Below are 17628 nucleotides of genomic sequence, written 5' to 3'. Positions count from 1 at the left end.
AATAAGACTGGTCAGCAATTTATTTAAATTTTTTTTAATTGAAGATGCACGTAGTTGACTAATTCATTGGATTTTTTTTTTTTGCACACAAACTAAGCCATCTCTGATTAAATTTGCTATTGCAGGATGATTTGTGTATATAGAAGTTTCCTTCCCTTGGTCAAATGGAAACATAGCAGTATCATTCTGATTCCTTGCACACGTGAGTATGCTGGGCTCCCTGGGGCTAACTAACATGAAACCTGAAAAGGAACATCAATCACGATTGATTCCAAAATCTCTGCTACATCCACTTACAAGTCATCAAAACAGGTGACTCGAGTCCACGTCACTAGACAGTCCACCTTTGGAGGAGATTGCCTCACATATTATTGGGGTTATAACACAGCATGTTGAATTTGATGTTCTCATCCCAGTGGCGCAGCAGCAGAAACAGCTGTCTGGCGGCCCCCCTCAACCCGGCCAGGTCCACACCCTCGGGCAGCTCCTGGCCACGCAGCCAGAAGTCGGCTTTTGCTGCCACCAGCTCCCACTCCATGAAATATCCGGCGCAGCGGTGCTCCAGCCAGGCCAGAGCCACTGCAGTTGCCCAGCTCGAGCCCTCTGGGTCATCTTGAGCCAATTGGCTGCTTACCTGGAGGTAAGGGGGCTCCAGTAAAGATCCCTCACATACATCAGTCTCTGACCCGCGACCGCTATCTGCCTGTCCATGACTCTGGCCTGGAGAGTTGCTGGCCGGAAGCTCCAGGGAGCCTTCCTCAGAACTAGGGAGATCTGGAGATAAGATGACGGGGTCTCTGTCCCACAGGTGTCTTCGTCGAGGTCTGGCTTCCAGCATCAAAGGCGTGTCGTCTGGCGTGTGGTGGAAGGGCGGCGCGGTTGTTTTGGTGAGGGAGCAGGAGGAGGGTGAAAAGGTTACGTGGTGATGACTGGGCGGTTTGGTGGAGGAGGATAAAGATGGAGCGCTAGGAGACGCACAACGGAAAGGCGGGCTTAGGCTGCGGCGGTGAAGTATGTAGGGGGAAGCCCTCTTCAGCCGGTCCAAGGGGATCTGGACACAGTCGGCGTACATCTCAGTGAGCCGAAAAGCTCCCGAAGCCAGCTGAAGGCGAACCTAAGACAAACCAGGTAAGACAACAAGGAATTTTTTGCTTCATGGAATTGAAACTTTTGACATTCCTCTGTAGATTCGTTATATGACTCACCAGGGGCAGGTAGTCTGGAGCTTCATTCTCAGGTTGTTTGTCAGTCTCTGCGGACAGGCAGTGGGACTTGAGAGCAACCTGTCGTCCTGATGAAATGGAGGATCTGAGTCTGCCAAGGGGAAACCTTGAGACGGTACGAGTTATGCGGGTCAAAGAGAGCACTTTTTGGTAACATAGGGATGCTGTTCACTTTCCACGTTGACATGACTATTACGTGGCGTTACCTGGTGCCAAAGAAGCTCTCCATCGACTTGCTCTCTATAGATCGCTGAGAACGAGTAGACGACGGGCCTGTTGTTACTGAGGCAGCAGCACTGGGGACGTCTGGGACAGCAGTTTGAATCAAACAAGGTGAGATAGTAGCCAAACTGACACATAGAAGAACAGTGCCTCATAAATTGAAGTCATTCTCTAGTACTCTACTGTAGGATTGTTTTTCCTATTATTGTTGTTATCTCTAATAATTTCAAAATAAAGAACAATTAGTGTGCATCTTTGTAACTGAATGGGGATAGTGGTGTGCTTGGCCCTCATGTGACCACCAGGGGGCAGTTTAGCACATACAATGAAGATCTAGCACTTACTAGAGTCCCAGGATGTAAGGCTACACGGTGAGGCAGGAGTGTCATCCCTGTCTGAGAAACAAAGACACAGTTAATGTCTTGACAAACAAAATAAGCACTGCAATTAATTCCGTCTACCTGTAGAGTTCAATGTGTCCTCACCCTCTTCACAGTCTCTGCTCATGGGTCTTCTGCCCAGACCTACCGAATAAGTTTTGCTTCTGCGACTGTCTGAGTGGGAACTGCGGCTACTTCCCGGGAGTATCTCTAAACACACAGAAATTTACTGGACTGTAAAAGTATTTTTGATTCTACTGGAACTTGTTTTGTTGCGCAGGTGTACCCGATGCTGTGACCTGGAGAATCGTTTGCATACCTGAATCGTGGACCTCCGTGTCATTCTGAAAGCCTTTCCTGGAGTTGCTGTCAATTATGGAGAAGGCAGTGTACATGCAGACGATGTTGCAATGCTTACTGGTCTGGATGGCCTTCAGACGGTACCGCTTAGCTGAACCTAAAGACACACATTGTGAGTATAGTTGCAAGTATACAGTATGTATATTTTCGAATGTGGAAAAGAGGACCAATAGAAAATGGATCTTATTGTAGTATTAAAATGTTTCAACTTAACCATGTCCCGTTTGGCTCTCCCTCTCTGCCATTTTCTCAAAGTCTCGTATGACAGAACGAGCCGTCAGCTGGTGAATGATCTCCTCCCAAGATTCCCTTTCTTTTCCCCCTCCTTGACTTGTGCACCCTTCCCCAACTGTTGCCCTCTGCTCTTCAGGGATCAAGAGGTGGGCCAGGTTCACGGTGACCTCCCAGGACACGGGTTTGCCGCCCAGAAGGCCGTGAATGAGGGAGCGACATTGACCCGGTTGGGGATCCTCCAGGGGGACTGCGGTGAAGAGGTACTCTGGATCTGTGAAGTTGTCCCAATCCAGAGGAGAGGCGGGGAAAAGGAGTCCACCTGTTGGGTGAGAGGGAGAATTAAACAGTGGCACCTTGAAAAATGTAATTCTTAATGATTGAAAAGAACAACTGATCATTTACTGACTGGAGTCATTTAGGCTTCTGTGAGATAGCGTCTCTGGCGGCTTTGTCTCTCCATCACTTTCATCTAGCCTTCCTCCTAGAGTTTGGTTGAAGGAGACCCTTTCCAGAGCTCTCCTGAGACGATGCATCTCCAGCTCACCCTGTGGCGATGAGAAGCTTCTCGCTGCCATGGTTGAACGGGCCAGCGATTTTTGTCTCCAATGTGATTCGTCCTGAAGATTTAACCAAAACACATTTAAAGTACTCTTTTTTTTTTTTTTTATCCAAGTTTACATGCCACATCTGGATTTAGAACATTTATCCATAAAAATATTCACCTTTTTCCCAGAGTTATCAGCAGTATCAGCTAAGAGACTCTGCGGCCACGCCGAGTCAGCCCAGCGAGACAAAGATGAGCGCTCTTCTGGACCGGGTATCTTCTCAAGGCCTTGAGGTAAAGATCCCGTGTCCAGCAGCGGAGCAGACGGCATCGGGTCAGGGAGATAACCCCGGCTCGTAGCGTCGCAACTTGACGAGGCCTCTACGTGTGTGGGTAGACTCTGCTCGCTACTGACTGAGCAACGGGTGAGGACGTACTGCTCTTGGATGTAGGAGCTCTCCTGGATCCTCGTCCTCACGTCGCTGGACCACTCTACCTCTGCACCTGTAGAGTGCACATAGGCAAGATACGACACGATATTTTGAAATATTTCCAAAATTCCCCGTTTTGTCTTCTCAGGAAAATTAAATGTGCACCCCTTCGTAACTCTAGGAACAATGACTGGCCTGCGCTGGGGTCGGGGTCCACGTCTTTGGCACAGGAGAACTCTGAGGAGATTTCTCTGGATATTTCTCTCAACGCCTCCTCGAGGTCGTTACCGTCTGGACAAGTCACCGCAGGCATGAGCTCGGAAGTTGGAGGTGAAATGTCGTCATTTGATGGGCAAAAAACAGAGGCGTTATGTACACCTTTGGAGCCGCACTGAAACATAGAAGTATGCATTTTAGAAAGTTGGCAGAAATAAATTTCTATAAAAAGAAATGAAGAAATGAAGTGGAAGTGAGTTGATGATTTGCTGCCATCTTTTGGTGCAAAAGAACTAAGGTAAATTGAGGAGCTTCATTTAGACAAAAGTAGTGATTTTCTGCCATCTGATGAAATCGAGGAGCTTCATTTAGCATTCACACATAACATAAAGCATTAAATGTTTAAACACCTCTGTCTTTTTGGCTTTAAAAGTTGTCACGTCATAGAGCGTGCAATATCCAATAAGACGATTCCCTGGGTAGAGCGCGGGGATTTCATTGGGCGAAAGAAGGGCCTCCATGTTTTCAGGCAGGTACCAGTCAATCCGCACATCGGTCAGCACAGGCTCGAGGGCTTTTTTCAGTGACTTGATGAGCTGATAGAGAATTAGTGTGAAATACCACAAGTGAGCAAACGAAATACAGTACAGCAAATAAAAAGAATATTTCCCCACTAGGTGGCAGTGCTGCAGACCTTGGGCTGAAGTCTTTCCTCATCTTCCAAAAACTCTGTAGTGCCTCCTGTCAGCTTGGCGACACCCTGCAGCAATCGCCTGCATGCTTGGGAACCAAGGCCCAAGCCAAAGCATCTGCAGGGATGATGTGGAAGACTTCATTTTGGTACGTGTACACCGAATATAAAAACGATCCCTTCTAACTGCCACAGAGGTACTATTTAAAAAAAAAAACACATCATACTCTAGCTTCCTCACAATGATTAATTGCATGAATTAAAAAGCAAAGCAACGTGTAATTATGTCAAGTATATCGATTTCAACGAGGCTATCCATATTCTGTGAGGAAAGTCAGTATTAGAGCAGAATACTAATGAGGGATAAATGTTATTGTACATCGCTGAGAGAGATGTGGAAGGGGCTGTGATTTTTATTGCACAGCACTTAACGGGATTAATGGGCGGGGCTGAAAACTACTCCAGCCTGTCCCTCCCCTTTGTGGTCCACACACACTCTGTTTCCATGGATTCCACAATTGTTTTCTTTAACTTCTAAAGTGCTATTGTGGATTTTCTTTAACTCCAACAGCAATGAATACCTGCCAGCGCATGTATTCCTACGAACCAGCTCCAAAACTTTGGCCACGTTGCTTTTGGAGCCCTCGGTAATGATGAAGATCTGGCGAGGGTACGTGCGCTGCATTGGCTGCTGGTACACCCAAGACAGCACCCCCAGTAGGTTGACGCCTCGCATGTTCACTCTCATCCTTTGAACGTACTCGTAGGCCTGCATCAGCGTAACCTGAAACACAGATGCTCTCAGCAACCAAAAGCAACACATTTTCGGCAAACATGAATTGACTGCCCCGATTACATAGTGAGGGTCAAAAAAAAGTAATTGAATCAGACCTTGAGTAATAAAGTAAAGGCAAACATGCATCCTGCTTGATGAGAAGGTTTGGAAAGGACACCTTACTGGCGAGCTGAAAATGCATGAAAGGTCACCATATGCTCAGGTGACCGTGAAAATACTGTTTGCCCTCATCTCGATTGAACCTGATACTCTGCTACTAAGGCAACCCAAAGAACTGACCTATTGCCTGATTAAAGAAGCGGACAGTCAAACGGGGCATCCTGCCTGATTGGAAAACATCTGTCTTCAGGAAACACTACCCCCCCCCCGAGCCCTCCAGGCTTTTGAAAAAATTAAAACTGACATCTGTGCAGAGTTTGCTGGCAGCGAACAGCGGTTTCATGGGGGTGCTGAAGCCGACAACGTTGAGCAGGGTGCCCGAAGGAAGACTCTTCAACGCGACCACCAGGGCTTCCTGTTAGACCACAGTAAATCAATCAATAATATTTTTAGAATGATGATCGCTCGAGGTAATGAAGAATTATTTAAGTAACAGGCCAATGCTTACTTTGACGCGACGGATGTTGGTCCCACTCGTGCCGCCACTCCAGTCGACAAGAAATAATATTTCTCTGGTGGCTTTGTTCACCTCCAGAGGCTCCCCCAAGAAATCGGGACAGAAATTGAGCATCAGCACCGGGTTGTTTAGGATGTCCTTGTGGTACCGCTTCCGCACAAACTCCACCTGCACATGTATGAATTAATTCAAAAGCAGTTTGCTAAAACGGAGGAAAGGTCATGCGGGATACGCTCACCTTCCTCTCAGGTTCAAGATCTTTACGGGTATAGCGAATGAAGTCACGTCGAGAGAAGATGTGCTGTTCATACTGGCTAAAGGAGAGCCTTCCGTTCTCGATTATGACCAGCGGGCTGTGGGGTTCTGTGACAAAATCACTTTTAATAGTCACAAAAGACAACAGTTATGGAGGAGGATGGAAAAAAGTTTTTTTTCCCCTCACCGCTGAGGTGCAGGATGATCTCTATGTGTCTGTCATAGGGATGCTCCTGGGCTAAGGTGATGTAGGTGGAGGAGGCACTTTGGGCGCTGGGGTCAGCATCTGCTCTCAGGGCATGGGTGGGGCTCTCCAGTCCTAAATTAAGTTTAGGATAAAAGGAAAAGTAAAGGTTTTTGTTTTTTGTTTTACAAAAGAGCTGGATTCAGAATGACAAGGCAAAAGTATTGAAATTGGCACCTTCCGCTTTCTCTATGCAGAGGATAAAGAATGTATGACTGTTTGTTGTCACTCCTCTGCTTAAAGGGTCAAAGTACCACAACATAGATGCTAATTAGCATCAAGCTTGTGGACTGAAAGTACATCATCAAGTGCACAAGGTGTCCTTCAACCTCATGCTTCTATTAAAGTGTGTTGAGTCACTTGTATCTCAAAGTACTTCATATAAGCAAAATACAAGCACATACCGGCTAGCAGACAAGCCCCTCGAACCAGGAGTTGGAAGTTGAGTTCATAAGGAGCCAAAGTGGCAGATGGACTGCTGAAGATGGCATGCGCACAGTACTGCTGCTCAGAATCAAGAACCCGCTCCTGTTTTCCTGACGTGGCACTAAAACAGCTGGTTGGTCTGAAGATGGAGATTGGATGATTTGAGAAGCTACATAGCTATTAGCTAGCTAGTGCTACACATGCACAATTTATCCAGTGAGGTCTAATTAAACAATATAGGCAAATGTAAGGGTGCCGTGGCCTCCAGGGGGCGCCACAATAAATGCGTAAATCGGTGCGAAGGGTTTGATTACCCGGTTTCTTCTGATTTGCCAGCATTTTCACTCTTGCTTGCCGTCATGTGCGTGACGATGGGTGTCAGTAAAGTCGGGTAGACAATGTGGATTGCTCCATTTTCTAATGTAGGCAGTTCCAGTGAGGTCTTCATGATGATGGACACTATATCCATTGGTCCAATGACCCCTGTTCCTACGATGAAGGTATTTCTTTCTAGGTCTTCATCCAGGATAAGATGACCTGAAAGACCAAAACAGGATTTCAAACTTTAACAGAACAAAATAGAGTTGCTGACTGTGCCTTGGCCAATATTCCCACCATTGGTGCATTGCATGTCCAAGCCGGAGCTCCCGCAGCAATTCCATTCACGACCCTCGGCAGCAGATCCAAGGCCGCAGTCCATGCAGCAGTCCTTTAGCTTGCCTCGGTTCTGAATCTGGACGCCCATAAGACGTCCTGCAATGGCCGCCTCGAAGCCAACCACAACTTCCTTTTCTTTCAGAGGGTACACAAACACACCTGCGTAGCATACAAGACATGGGTCAAGTCAAGTCCATTTGCTTTATATGGGCAGAATAGTAGGACAGCTCGTACATACTTTAACATGAGAATCCCACAATACTTTCACCTTTGCTCCCATAGCTCACCTTCAACGGGCTCTTTGTCTGCATTAGTGTAGGTGAGGTGTGAAGTGATGCCCAAGGAGCAGCCGACGGCACAGGATTTGATGCAGGACGACTTAAGCAGCAGGGGATCCCACGTGGAACGGTTCCTCAGTCCCACCATCTTCTCAGGTCAGGGTACCAACAGTTCTGAACGCAAACATCATGTGCATTAGGAATGAACCACACTTTACAGAAGATAAACCAAACAATAGATAAGTCAATATGCATGTCAAATGTTTTTTTTATATGTACAAAGGACATGTAACTCCTTTTCCTCAGCTGCTTAGCAACCAGTAGTTTTGTGTGAGAAGCTCTGTCAATCATTAACACTGCAGGTCAACACTCACTAATGTCTCACGTATAACGACGTGTAACCTGTATGCATGTCCACAGCCGCGGACGCACTCGTCCTTCACGTCAAGATGACGACGGAAGCGAAGTGAGAGTGTGTTTCGATGACACGGGTTCATGTGTGTGTGTGTGTGTGTGTGTTTGCTGTGGTCCAAGTAATGGCCTTTTTCACGTCTAGCTTTCAAACAAGATCAACAGCCTCCATCTGGCTACTGTTCTCTCACCTCGTAACAAGCAAACAAATGCCTGCTTTGCTCAAGTAAGGCTAAATGAAACACACCTAATTGGCTAGTTCATCAAATCACTCACTCATTTTTTTTTTCAATTTCATTGAGCAGAAAATGTGTGCTGAGATAGCAATTTTTGAACAGATATTATTTATAGATAAATAGATTTATAGATTATATATGGTATATATGTTTTCTCTATCTTTTCTTGACAATATAGTGGTCCTGGGCAAATACAGCAATGTGGCAAAGTATATTAATATTTCAGGCTGTAATATAATACAATGGCACACTTATACATACATGAAATTATTTTTCATAGTTATGAATACCTCTGGGAAAAAAAATACATAGATGACATCTGACATAAAGTAGTCCACAAAATACTAAAAACAGGATGTAAAGTTCCACACATTCCAAAACTACAATCAATAAAGTATGTAAGTCAAAAAAATAAATAAATAATGCACGGATACTCACTGTGCTGTTCAACGTTGAGTATGACGATATGCTGCTGTGTCCGGCCACTGCATCCCGACGCACATCTGCTTCCAGCTTTGTCACCTTTTACCACTGCAACTTCACCAAGACAGTTTGAAATAGATTCCTAACACATGAAAGTTTAACACCTTTCTCCCAATATGTGAGCCAAAATTCAGACCAGCACGCAACATGACATTTTTCTTCCCTTACCTGCTCAGATCAACACCGCAGAGATGATCAGCAGCCTCTCCACGGCGAGACCCGCCACTTGGCCGGAGGCGAACACACGACGAGGCAAAGTGAGGCACGGTCTGCTTCTCATCCAGACAATTGGCTGTGATGGTGGCAGCACCATAATTCACGACTAATGGCCTGGACCGAGAGAGAGAGGGAGGGGGAGAGAGTGAGAGGTGGAGTAGGAATCAGTCAGAGAGATGCTGCAGGCGACTGGAGGTGAGCAAAGAAGCTGCATAACAAGCACTAAAGTACACTACTGATACTTTATCCTTATTTTTGTCTCTCGGCATTGTGTGAAGTTTAGAAAACAGATTTTAAAAACCGTCAACTTGTTATTGAAGTGCAATTTTTAGGGGGAATTTGAACAGAAAGTTTTTTTTGCCTCTAATTTTTTGCTGAGATTACCTGCTGTTGGGGTAACTCAACTCAATTCAACTTGAATTTAAAGAACACTTTAAAAACAAACAGTGTGTAGCGTGCACTAAAAAACAGTTGGGTTTAAAAAAAACAAAAAACATTTTGGGTTACCTAATTAGTGACTGACTACCACTTGAAAAAATTGGGTTATTCATTCAACCAGATTTCTTGGGTGATATGAATAACCCAACTAGTGGAAGGTTCAAATGTGAAATTTTTTTTGATGGTTGACTGAATAGCTTCATTGTGTGGCAGAGAGCCTGCAGGTGTGTGACTAGATAAAAGTCAATCCGAAGCACCCTACTTTGAAAGACTGTGACTCCAATTTGGTAGGATAGACAGTAGACACATATATTTTGTTTCATATAAAAGCAGACTGGAAAAATATCCTCGCTACGGCGTTGCCAGTGTGTGAGGAGAACAGCACATTCCAACATTGTGACACTAGATGTCAGCCTTCTCTTACTGGCCGACCTGCATTTTTATTTTTTCACACTTTGAGGCTCGAGGGTTCCAAAATATACAGTTTGGCTGTCCAAATGCAAATTCGCTTCATGATAATAAAAGATATGCCACCAACAAATATGAATTCTTAGCAGGGGAGCCAGATTAAATTTGGAATTACATCACCCGTAATCTGGAATCTTATTTTGGCGGTCAGATAATACCAAAGTAAAGAACCTAATCCTACATAACTAGGACGACATTTTACACCTGACCAAAGGCAACGCTGGTGTTTCCATGCATATTGTGTAAACATCCATCCATTTTGATGACTTGGTTTTGGTAGCATCATTAACTAGTGCGCATTTCAAGACAGTTGATGACCCAATAGAGGCCCGTGCAGACAAGTTGCTTTGACAATCGTCGGGGGCTTCAAGTGTCCGTCTGCGCGAAGCACTTCTTCTCCCTTGCGTAGCCCACTGACCTAGATTTCAATTGTCTTCCCCCTGAGACAATGGCTGAAAATGGTTTCATAACCAAAGACAATATCGGGGTGTTATTCAACACGATTGTTGTCAAGGTCCTCCTCGATATGCAGCATTGTGTTGTTTCTTCTGTTTCTTCTTCTCGGCCAGCAAGCCGGATGGTGATGCGTGTATCGCTGCTAGCCTGCCTAACGTGCGGCGTCACCTGCAAACACGTTTATCATTTGTGATGCAAGAAATTTGCTGTATCACACTGATTCCTGTTTGTAACATTTTTCACCTTTACCTCAGCTATTCATATGTCCCGGATTTGCACGGAGAATCCCGTGAAATCGAGCCGTATCAAGAATGATGCCTTGAATTGAATCGTTGAGTCTCTGTCCCAGCCAGGGGCGTAGTGAGAAATTTTTCAGTGGGGTGGCCAACATTTTACAGATGACTGGGCACAAGTGGGCCCATCTACAATTTTTGTTTGCAGGTCAAAAAATGGCTCCTATCTTAAGAATACAAAAGACCCAACAGGTTTTTCCTGTAACATCGTCCGGCGCCGATTCCCACTTGAGGGATGAACAGAAGAATCATCACACATCAAAGCAAACGGAGGGAGGGAAAGGAGGAAAAGAAAGAGTGCCGCTTGTTTGTCCCACGGCGTTCCCGCTCTGCCCCGCCTGAGACCGCTTTCACATCTCGGGGGCCATTGTGCTACACGGGTGCACGGAGGGGGTTGGGGGGGCCTTGCACACAACCAGACAACAAAACTCGGACGGGGATGAAATGTCTGTTTGTTTTTTTACGCCACTTCCAAAGTCATAGTTTTGTTGACAGGGCCGCTGTGGGAGACTTTTTTTTTGTTATTATTATATTTGGCAAAGCAAATTTCTGATATCTGAATAATTGGACTATTTATTTGGAAATATCTTTCATGAATGAAGTAGGTTTTTATTACTCCCTTAACGAGAGGGAGAAACATCTGGGGGGAAAATTTTTTTTAAACTTTTTTAGGGAAGTCAGCTCAGTGAGCATTTAAAGAATTCGTTTTTTACTATGAATTTTTATTATGAAATTAATTAAGTATTAAGCGCCATGTTGTGAAAGTCATTTTTGTCGCCGGCCATATCGTGATTACAATTGGAACATGAAACATGATTGACAATCATTGATAAACATTGATCGATATGACTTGACGGGCCAAATCTTGAGTTCGACCCCTGCAGTAAAGTTTTCGGCTGTGCACATTTTTTACTCCCAAGTCAAAGCAAAAAAAAAAGTGAAAATGAGTAAAAGCACCAAGTGTCTGTTTGTTGCGTGCGACAGCAAAGATGAAAAGAAAATGTTTGACTTAATGTTCTTGAGCACTCGCGTCCTGTATTTTTATATAACAAAAGCAGAGTTCAGCAGAGAAAGACAAAAGTGATGTGAACTGACAATATTTTAATGGGCGGGATAAAAGAGTGTAAGTGATCAATGGAGGCGGCGGCCAAGTGATGCCCGGGGGACGCCTTTGATGCGGGCGTCCTCAGAGGGACGCCGGGGTACAATGCCCTCTTTGAGAGGCACGGAGAATGGCAGACACTCCCCCCCCCCCCCTCGGCCTCCCTCCCCCTCTGATAGCCGAGCTCACGCCGCGTCCCGTCACTTGGTGCTACATTCCTCCCCTCCATTTTCACATCAGCCCATATCCTTATCGCTCTAACTTTCTCCCGCTTCCTCTCCCATTAATTCATTCAAACAACACCCCCTTGCCTGCCGCCCTGCCAATCGGTCCGCCTTTGCCCCGTCACCACCCCCCTCCCCTCCCGTTCCCTCCCCTCCCCGTGCGTCTCCTTTCACAGAACCAAACCTCTTTGTGATGTCCGGCCTTGGCAAGTTGCGCCCGATTTGCTGTCACAGTCTTAATGAATTCATCTGTTTGTGTATTGGCCCTGCATGGGAGCATCTCTCCCCTCCCCTCCCTTGGCCCTTTCCTCTCCTCCCCCATTCTGGTGTCCTCCTGGAGACTCTATATATACCGGGGAGCAATCAGGAGCCACTTATTGTTCCTCCACCAAAAATTTACAGACAGATGCCCTGCGTCACGGACAATCAGGAGGAGGGAGAAAGCCTTTTGCAGAGGAGACACCAACCTGGACACGGTCAGGCCAGCATCATCTCGGCATTCTCTCCGGTATCGCCAAGTGTCTCTCGGATGCCGGACGCCCCGTGTTCTGACACCATGCTCGTACTCTTATCGTTGCTGTTCGCCGGCTTGGCCTGCTTACCGGCTGCTCCGGCAGGCAGAGAAGTCTACAGGATGCCCCAGAGTGCACTCAAAGGTAAACACTCAGCTCTGACCGAGTCTAGCTCGTTAGATGTGTGTCTTGAGATATTCAACCTTTCTTGATCAGGATGAGTGAAATGTTACGTCTGTAACCGAGAGCACGGATTTATTTGTAGTAAAGTCCAATCAATTAACTTATTCACGACCAACACAGTTCAAATGGAATTTTGACGTCAATGGCAGTGAACGAGTTAAGCGAAAAGTGATTTTCGATCAAGCTTTGGTAAAAGCAATGACATGATAATGGGTGAAGCTTTGTGAGTTTCAAACTGCCTGTCCGTGCCCCCCCTGGGTCCGTCCATCCATGCCAGCCAGCCTCTGCCCGCCCGCTCAGCGTCGGCCCTCTAATGAAGTACTTCAATCAGCATCTCTGTTGTTAGTGTCCTTCCTGTGATGTTGTCGGGTGCAGAGGGGGGGGAGCTGCGGGCTCGGCGGCCCGATTGAAGCGTGGAAAGTGTCGGCGGCGCATTGAGCGTGAGCGAGCCTACCCACACGCTGCCAACCAGCTCAAAGAGCAGCATGAGAAGAAAAAAGGGGACTCGCAAATCTTCAGTTTAGACTCATCGGTCAATGATGGATGAAACTTGCTGGATTTGAGCTTCAATTCCTACTTTTGCAGCTCTGTCCGATCGTGGCACAGTGGTCCTAGAGGCAGCCATGAGCAGCGCCCTGTCCGCCCTGGACCGAGCATCGTCCGAGAGGAGTCGGGCGGAGGCGGGCTGCAGGGGCTGCGCTCCTTGCTTGTTTCAGGACTGCGGGCAGCCCTCTGGATCTTGCAGTAAGAATCGCCATTCACGTCATCATCTCCGGCGAGCGACGCATTAACGCCGACTCTCCGATCTCCAGCTTCTCCCGCCACCGCCTTGGCAGAACCCAGCTGCGATGTCATCAGCAAAGCGCAGAAGCTTCAAGATGAAGGCGAGCGGAGTTGGGCCCTGAGCCAGGCCTGCGCTTTCTACCAACGCCGCTGTCAAGTTGGCAATTTGGACAAAGAGAGCTGCATCCGAATCATGGGTGAGAGTTGCAGCGCCCGCGTCCTCCAGTGCAGCTTGCTTAACACAATGCAGAACCTGGAACCCGCCACTCAGAGCCATGTGCAGGGTGAGGGAATACATACTTCTGAAAATCATTTCGGTAGATTCATTGTAGATGATCTGCTTTCAAGGCGCAAATTGGCGAGTTGAATTCATGATGCTCCCTGATGACCTGTCTTTGTCTACGCCCGCAGCCGTGTGTGGTCAGAGGTCATCGTCGACGCATAACGTAACCCAGCCTCGTTCCAGAATCGTGGGTGGGTCCCCTGCGCCGCCGGGGAGCTGGCCCTGGTTAGTCAATCTGCAGCTCGATGGGGGCCTGATGTGTGGAGGAGTTCTAGTGGAGAGCTCCTGGGTGGTCACTGCAGCACACTGTTTCGCTGGGTAAGATTTTACATCAGGAAAAATGTCATCATTATTACTTGACGTGAAATCTGGGCCTGTTTTAACGGCTCATTAACATACCGTAGCATTGCTTGCGTACCGGGTCAGACCATCACCACGATTCTTCATCCGCACAGGAGCCGCAGCGAAAGCTACTGGACGGCCGTAGTGGGCGAGTTTGATATCACCAAGGCTGACCCCGATGAGCAGGTTCTCAAAGTCAACCGCATCATCCCTCACCCTAAGGTAGCCTAGCATACATTGCCAAAAGTAAAACATTCATTGAATTAAGCCCGATGAATAAGAATATCCGCAAGCATCCCTCAAGTCACGTCTTAAATGTCTTACAGTTCAACCCAAAGACGTTTAACAACGATATCGCCCTGGTGGAGTTAACATCTCCGGTGGTTCTGTCTGAGCGGGTCACCCCAGTGTGTCTGCCCTCTGGGATGGAGCCCCCGACTGGTAGCGCTTGTCTGGTGGCAGGCTGGGGTTCCCTCTATGAAGGTGCGTACGATGACGACTTTCACGTGTCTTCCAGAGAGTAACGATGCTTGTTATCTATGCAGATGGCCCATCTGCTGACATTGTAATGGAGGCTAAAGTTCCTCTACTGCCTCAGAACACGTGTAAGAATGCACTGGGCAAAGAGCTGGTCACCAACACCATGCTGTGTGCCGGCTATCTATCAGGAGGGATCGACTCCTGTCAGGTGGGCGCTGCAAAACTGCTTGGAGTCATTCACTAGCTAGCAGATGTTTAAGTTGTTTTGGTGTGACTCCAATATAGGGTGACTCCGGAGGCCCGCTGATCTACCAGGACAGAATTTCCGGTCGCTTCCAGCTTCACGGTATCACGTCCTGGGGAGATGGATGCGGGGAGAAGGGCAAGCCTGGAGTTTATACCCGCGTGTCTGCTTTTTCTGACTGGATTCAAGTTGAAATACAAAGTAAGTTTGGGGCAACAATTAAACAAGAGCAAATATTGTAATATTGACACATCTGTTTGTGACTGCTTCTCAGAATCATTTGGCAGCAGGGAACCCACATGCCCGGAACTTCTAAAAACGACAGAAATGACAGAGGAGGAGCAAAGGTCAGAGTTCAGCACTCTGTGTCGCTTCTACACCCTCACCTGCCCTCCTGGCCAGCCGAGCAACGTTTGCAGCCGAATGGCCGAGGACAAATGTCTCACCCGTTTCAAGAAATGTCGTACGTAGCATTCTTCAAAATGCACAGTTTTTTTTTTTATTATGATTAATTTATTTATCTGTGATCTTTTTTTTCTTTTCTTCCCCTTACTATCTTGCGCGTAGAGCTACGTTCCTTCCTGCAGACTCTGCTGGACCTGCTCCAGAGTGCTGAAGACTACATCAGGGACAAAGTGGACTTAACCTTCTTCACCCAGACGCTCCCTCAACTGGTCGAACACATCTACAGCACGGCTTTTTCTCACAGCAGAGACAAGAGAGATGTGGAGATGAAAGGTACAAACAGTCCGAGCACCTTGAGAATGTCAACGGAACATTTTATAGACATTGTTTCCATGTTCAACAGTCACTGCAAAATAGAACAGCAACAGGTGTGTTATTCATTGCAGAGCAGCAAGGTGGCGCCGTGACACCAATGGAGCAAGGTTCCTCTTCAGTTCCTCCAGCTTTGTTCAAGGCGTTGGGCCCTTCGGTAGAGGACTGGGAGAATTACTTGGTAACCATCGCTGACAACATGGAGACACAGCCCAATGACACCACACAGGAAGAAAAAATGTTCTTACAGGTACCAAAATGTTGAAAACTGATTGACATGAATTAATGGGAGCTAATGGGAGCTAATCCATATTTATTCATTTTTGCTTCCAGGCAGGGGACTACTCGGTCCTCCAGCTTGAGAAGGAATACCGAAATATTATCTCAGCGTTACGCTCCAAACTTGACTCCAAAACGGCTTTGCCCACCCTCCGCTTGGATCCATCTTATCTCCAGGACCGTCCTCCTCTTCTTCCAACATCTTCCACAGGGCTGCAAAGCAACACTGGTCCTTTCTCTTCCCTCAAATCTCAAAAGCCTTGGTCGCTTCTAACGGCACTAATGACCGGAATTGAGGAATTACGGACACCGAGCGATGAGACACAAACGGAAGCATTTGACCCTTCACCTGATGCCACGTGGGACAAACCGCTTGCGTCAGCATTAACTACAGTTCTCCCAATGGTTACGGGAGAGCTCGCAAAGACCACATCTCAGCCTCAGATCGTGCACGCTGGTCATCCTTCCAATCGCCACAGAAGACAAAGAAGCCTTCTTCATAAGAGACAGACACCCGGTCCCGGTGGCAAAGGTAAGCCCGCTCCGACAGCTCGTAGCGTTACGGTGGCAGTCCATCCATCGCCCTAAAATGTTTGGATCCTTCTCGTAGTTTGTCCCGGTGTTCGAGAGACTTCGCAACGAGTCAGTCAAGTGAGAGACTCGTACCACTGGGTGCTGAGTATCCCAAACAAGAACCTCCGTATGAGCTTCCAAGAGGTATTTCCTTCTTCACCACGACAAAATTCAGCAGCGCTAATGTTACGTAGTGGGACAAATTGATGGTCGGTTATCACCTTGATTCATTGGGATTCACTCTTTTCAGGTCTTAGTCGATCTGAGCTCCAAGAACGATCGAGGACTTTATCAAGCAAGGCTCAGAGCTGTCATAGGAGGACGACCTCTGACCTTCTACAGTCTCGTAGGCCTGGAAAATGAATCATTTTATCGCAGTGTGCCAAGGATCATCTCTTTAGCGCTGGAGGCCCTGAAGACTTAACGTCCTCGGAAGCGTAAGAAGAAAAATGGAGGGGCCACCTTGGGTCCTCGTGGTGGGACTCAAACTGTTGTTTCCTACCGTGGAGAGGATCCTGGAGGAAAAAACTATGAATGTATCCATCCAGCTGTCAAGCAGCTCTCACAACAGCCTTGTCTAACTTATGAATCTGTACAAACGCTAAGTTATTCTATTCTCCATATCGCCACAAAGTCTTTTGCAAAGGTTGAACCTCTTGTGAAGAACACAGACTGTCTATAATGTTCATATCTTATTTATTTTTATAGAGAAAATCATTTGTATTTTTGTAAAAGCAAAAAAATAAATACAGTATGAGTGACGTGTGTATGTTTACGTTTATTAACATAATGGCACTTGAGGCTTGTCGTTCCAGAGCAAATGTTGGATGCTTGTGTGAGTGGAGGCGGGGCCAAGTTGCATCCTGCACGTGAGCACTGATTGGCTGGTACTGTGACCCCACAATGAACCCAACCTACCAACCATTAAGAGTAAGCTTTAACGTCAACAGAGCAGCTGCTGTAAAAATTTCTCCTATCCACCCTCCTTTTTCCAGGATAAGGTGGATTCCAAATCATTATCCAAATTGTAAAACTGTCAAAACGATCCTTGTAGCGACTCGACAAATATGATCCCATGAAGCATCAAATTGGCTCAGTTTCTAATCTCCAAGTCGAGGACAGCCGCAAAAACGCACCCGACAAATACTCCCGACTCTTTGAAAACATTCTGGAGATGTCTGGGAAGTGTGTCGTTTGTTTGTGACGCACCGGTTGATATTTGATAGTGAGTGGTCAATGTGCCAGCAGCATAACCCAATCTCCACAAAGCCT

At 46.8% G+C, this 17628-nt stretch overlaps 2 protein-coding genes and 1 long non-coding RNA gene across 4 annotated transcripts; 2 read left to right on the top strand and 1 right to left on the bottom strand.

Moving 5' to 3' along the window:
• Positions 1-28: 28 nt before the first annotated feature.
• On the bottom strand, positions 29-7741 carry vwa5b2 (von Willebrand factor A domain containing 5B2). The gene is made up of 21 exons (XM_037275287.1): positions 7583-7741; positions 7254-7454; positions 6953-7175; positions 6617-6777; positions 6156-6287; positions 5952-6076; positions 5705-5881; positions 5501-5611; positions 4883-5085; positions 4305-4419; positions 4021-4206; positions 3590-3785; positions 3142-3467; positions 2826-3036; positions 2400-2738; positions 2145-2282; positions 1907-2035; positions 1790-1840; positions 1430-1529; positions 1206-1329; positions 29-1114 (listed from the first exon to the last, which is right to left on the bottom strand). The coding sequence occupies exons 1-21, from the start codon at positions 7719-7721 to the stop codon at positions 362-364; spliced, it is 4140 nt and encodes a 1379-aa protein (XP_037131182.1). The 5' UTR covers positions 7722-7741; the 3' UTR covers positions 29-361.
• Positions 1470-2398, top strand: LOC119136673. The gene is made up of 2 exons (XR_005100789.1): positions 1470-1556; positions 1942-2398. It is a non-coding gene; the product is annotated as an uncharacterized LOC119136673 (long non-coding RNA).
• On the top strand, positions 7608-17118 carry prss56 (serine protease 56). Of its 2 annotated transcripts, none has more exons than XM_037275284.1 (16): positions 7608-7729; positions 8880-9114; positions 12303-12556; positions 13181-13339; positions 13408-13662; positions 13790-13979; positions 14117-14225; positions 14330-14486; positions 14549-14691; positions 14769-14928; positions 15002-15190; positions 15295-15465; positions 15579-15754; positions 15838-16315; positions 16394-16500; positions 16607-17118. In XM_037275284.1, the coding sequence occupies exons 2-16, from the start codon at positions 9029-9031 to the stop codon at positions 16778-16780; spliced, it is 2808 nt and encodes a 935-aa protein (XP_037131179.1). In that variant the 5' UTR covers positions 7608-7729; positions 8880-9028; the 3' UTR covers positions 16781-17118. The 2 variants fall into 2 exon arrangements, with proteins under 2 accessions (XP_037131179.1, XP_037131180.1); XM_037275285.1 differs by having other exon boundaries at positions 7617-7729; positions 13408-13575.
• Positions 17119-17628: the final 510 nt, after the last annotated feature.

This window comes from Syngnathus acus, chromosome 17, assembly GCF_901709675.1.
Source record: "Syngnathus acus chromosome 17, fSynAcu1.2, whole genome shotgun sequence".
NCBI classification, from domain to species: Eukaryota; Metazoa; Chordata; class Actinopteri; order Syngnathiformes; family Syngnathidae; genus Syngnathus; species Syngnathus acus.
This window is presented reverse-complemented; position numbering and strand designations above follow the sequence as displayed.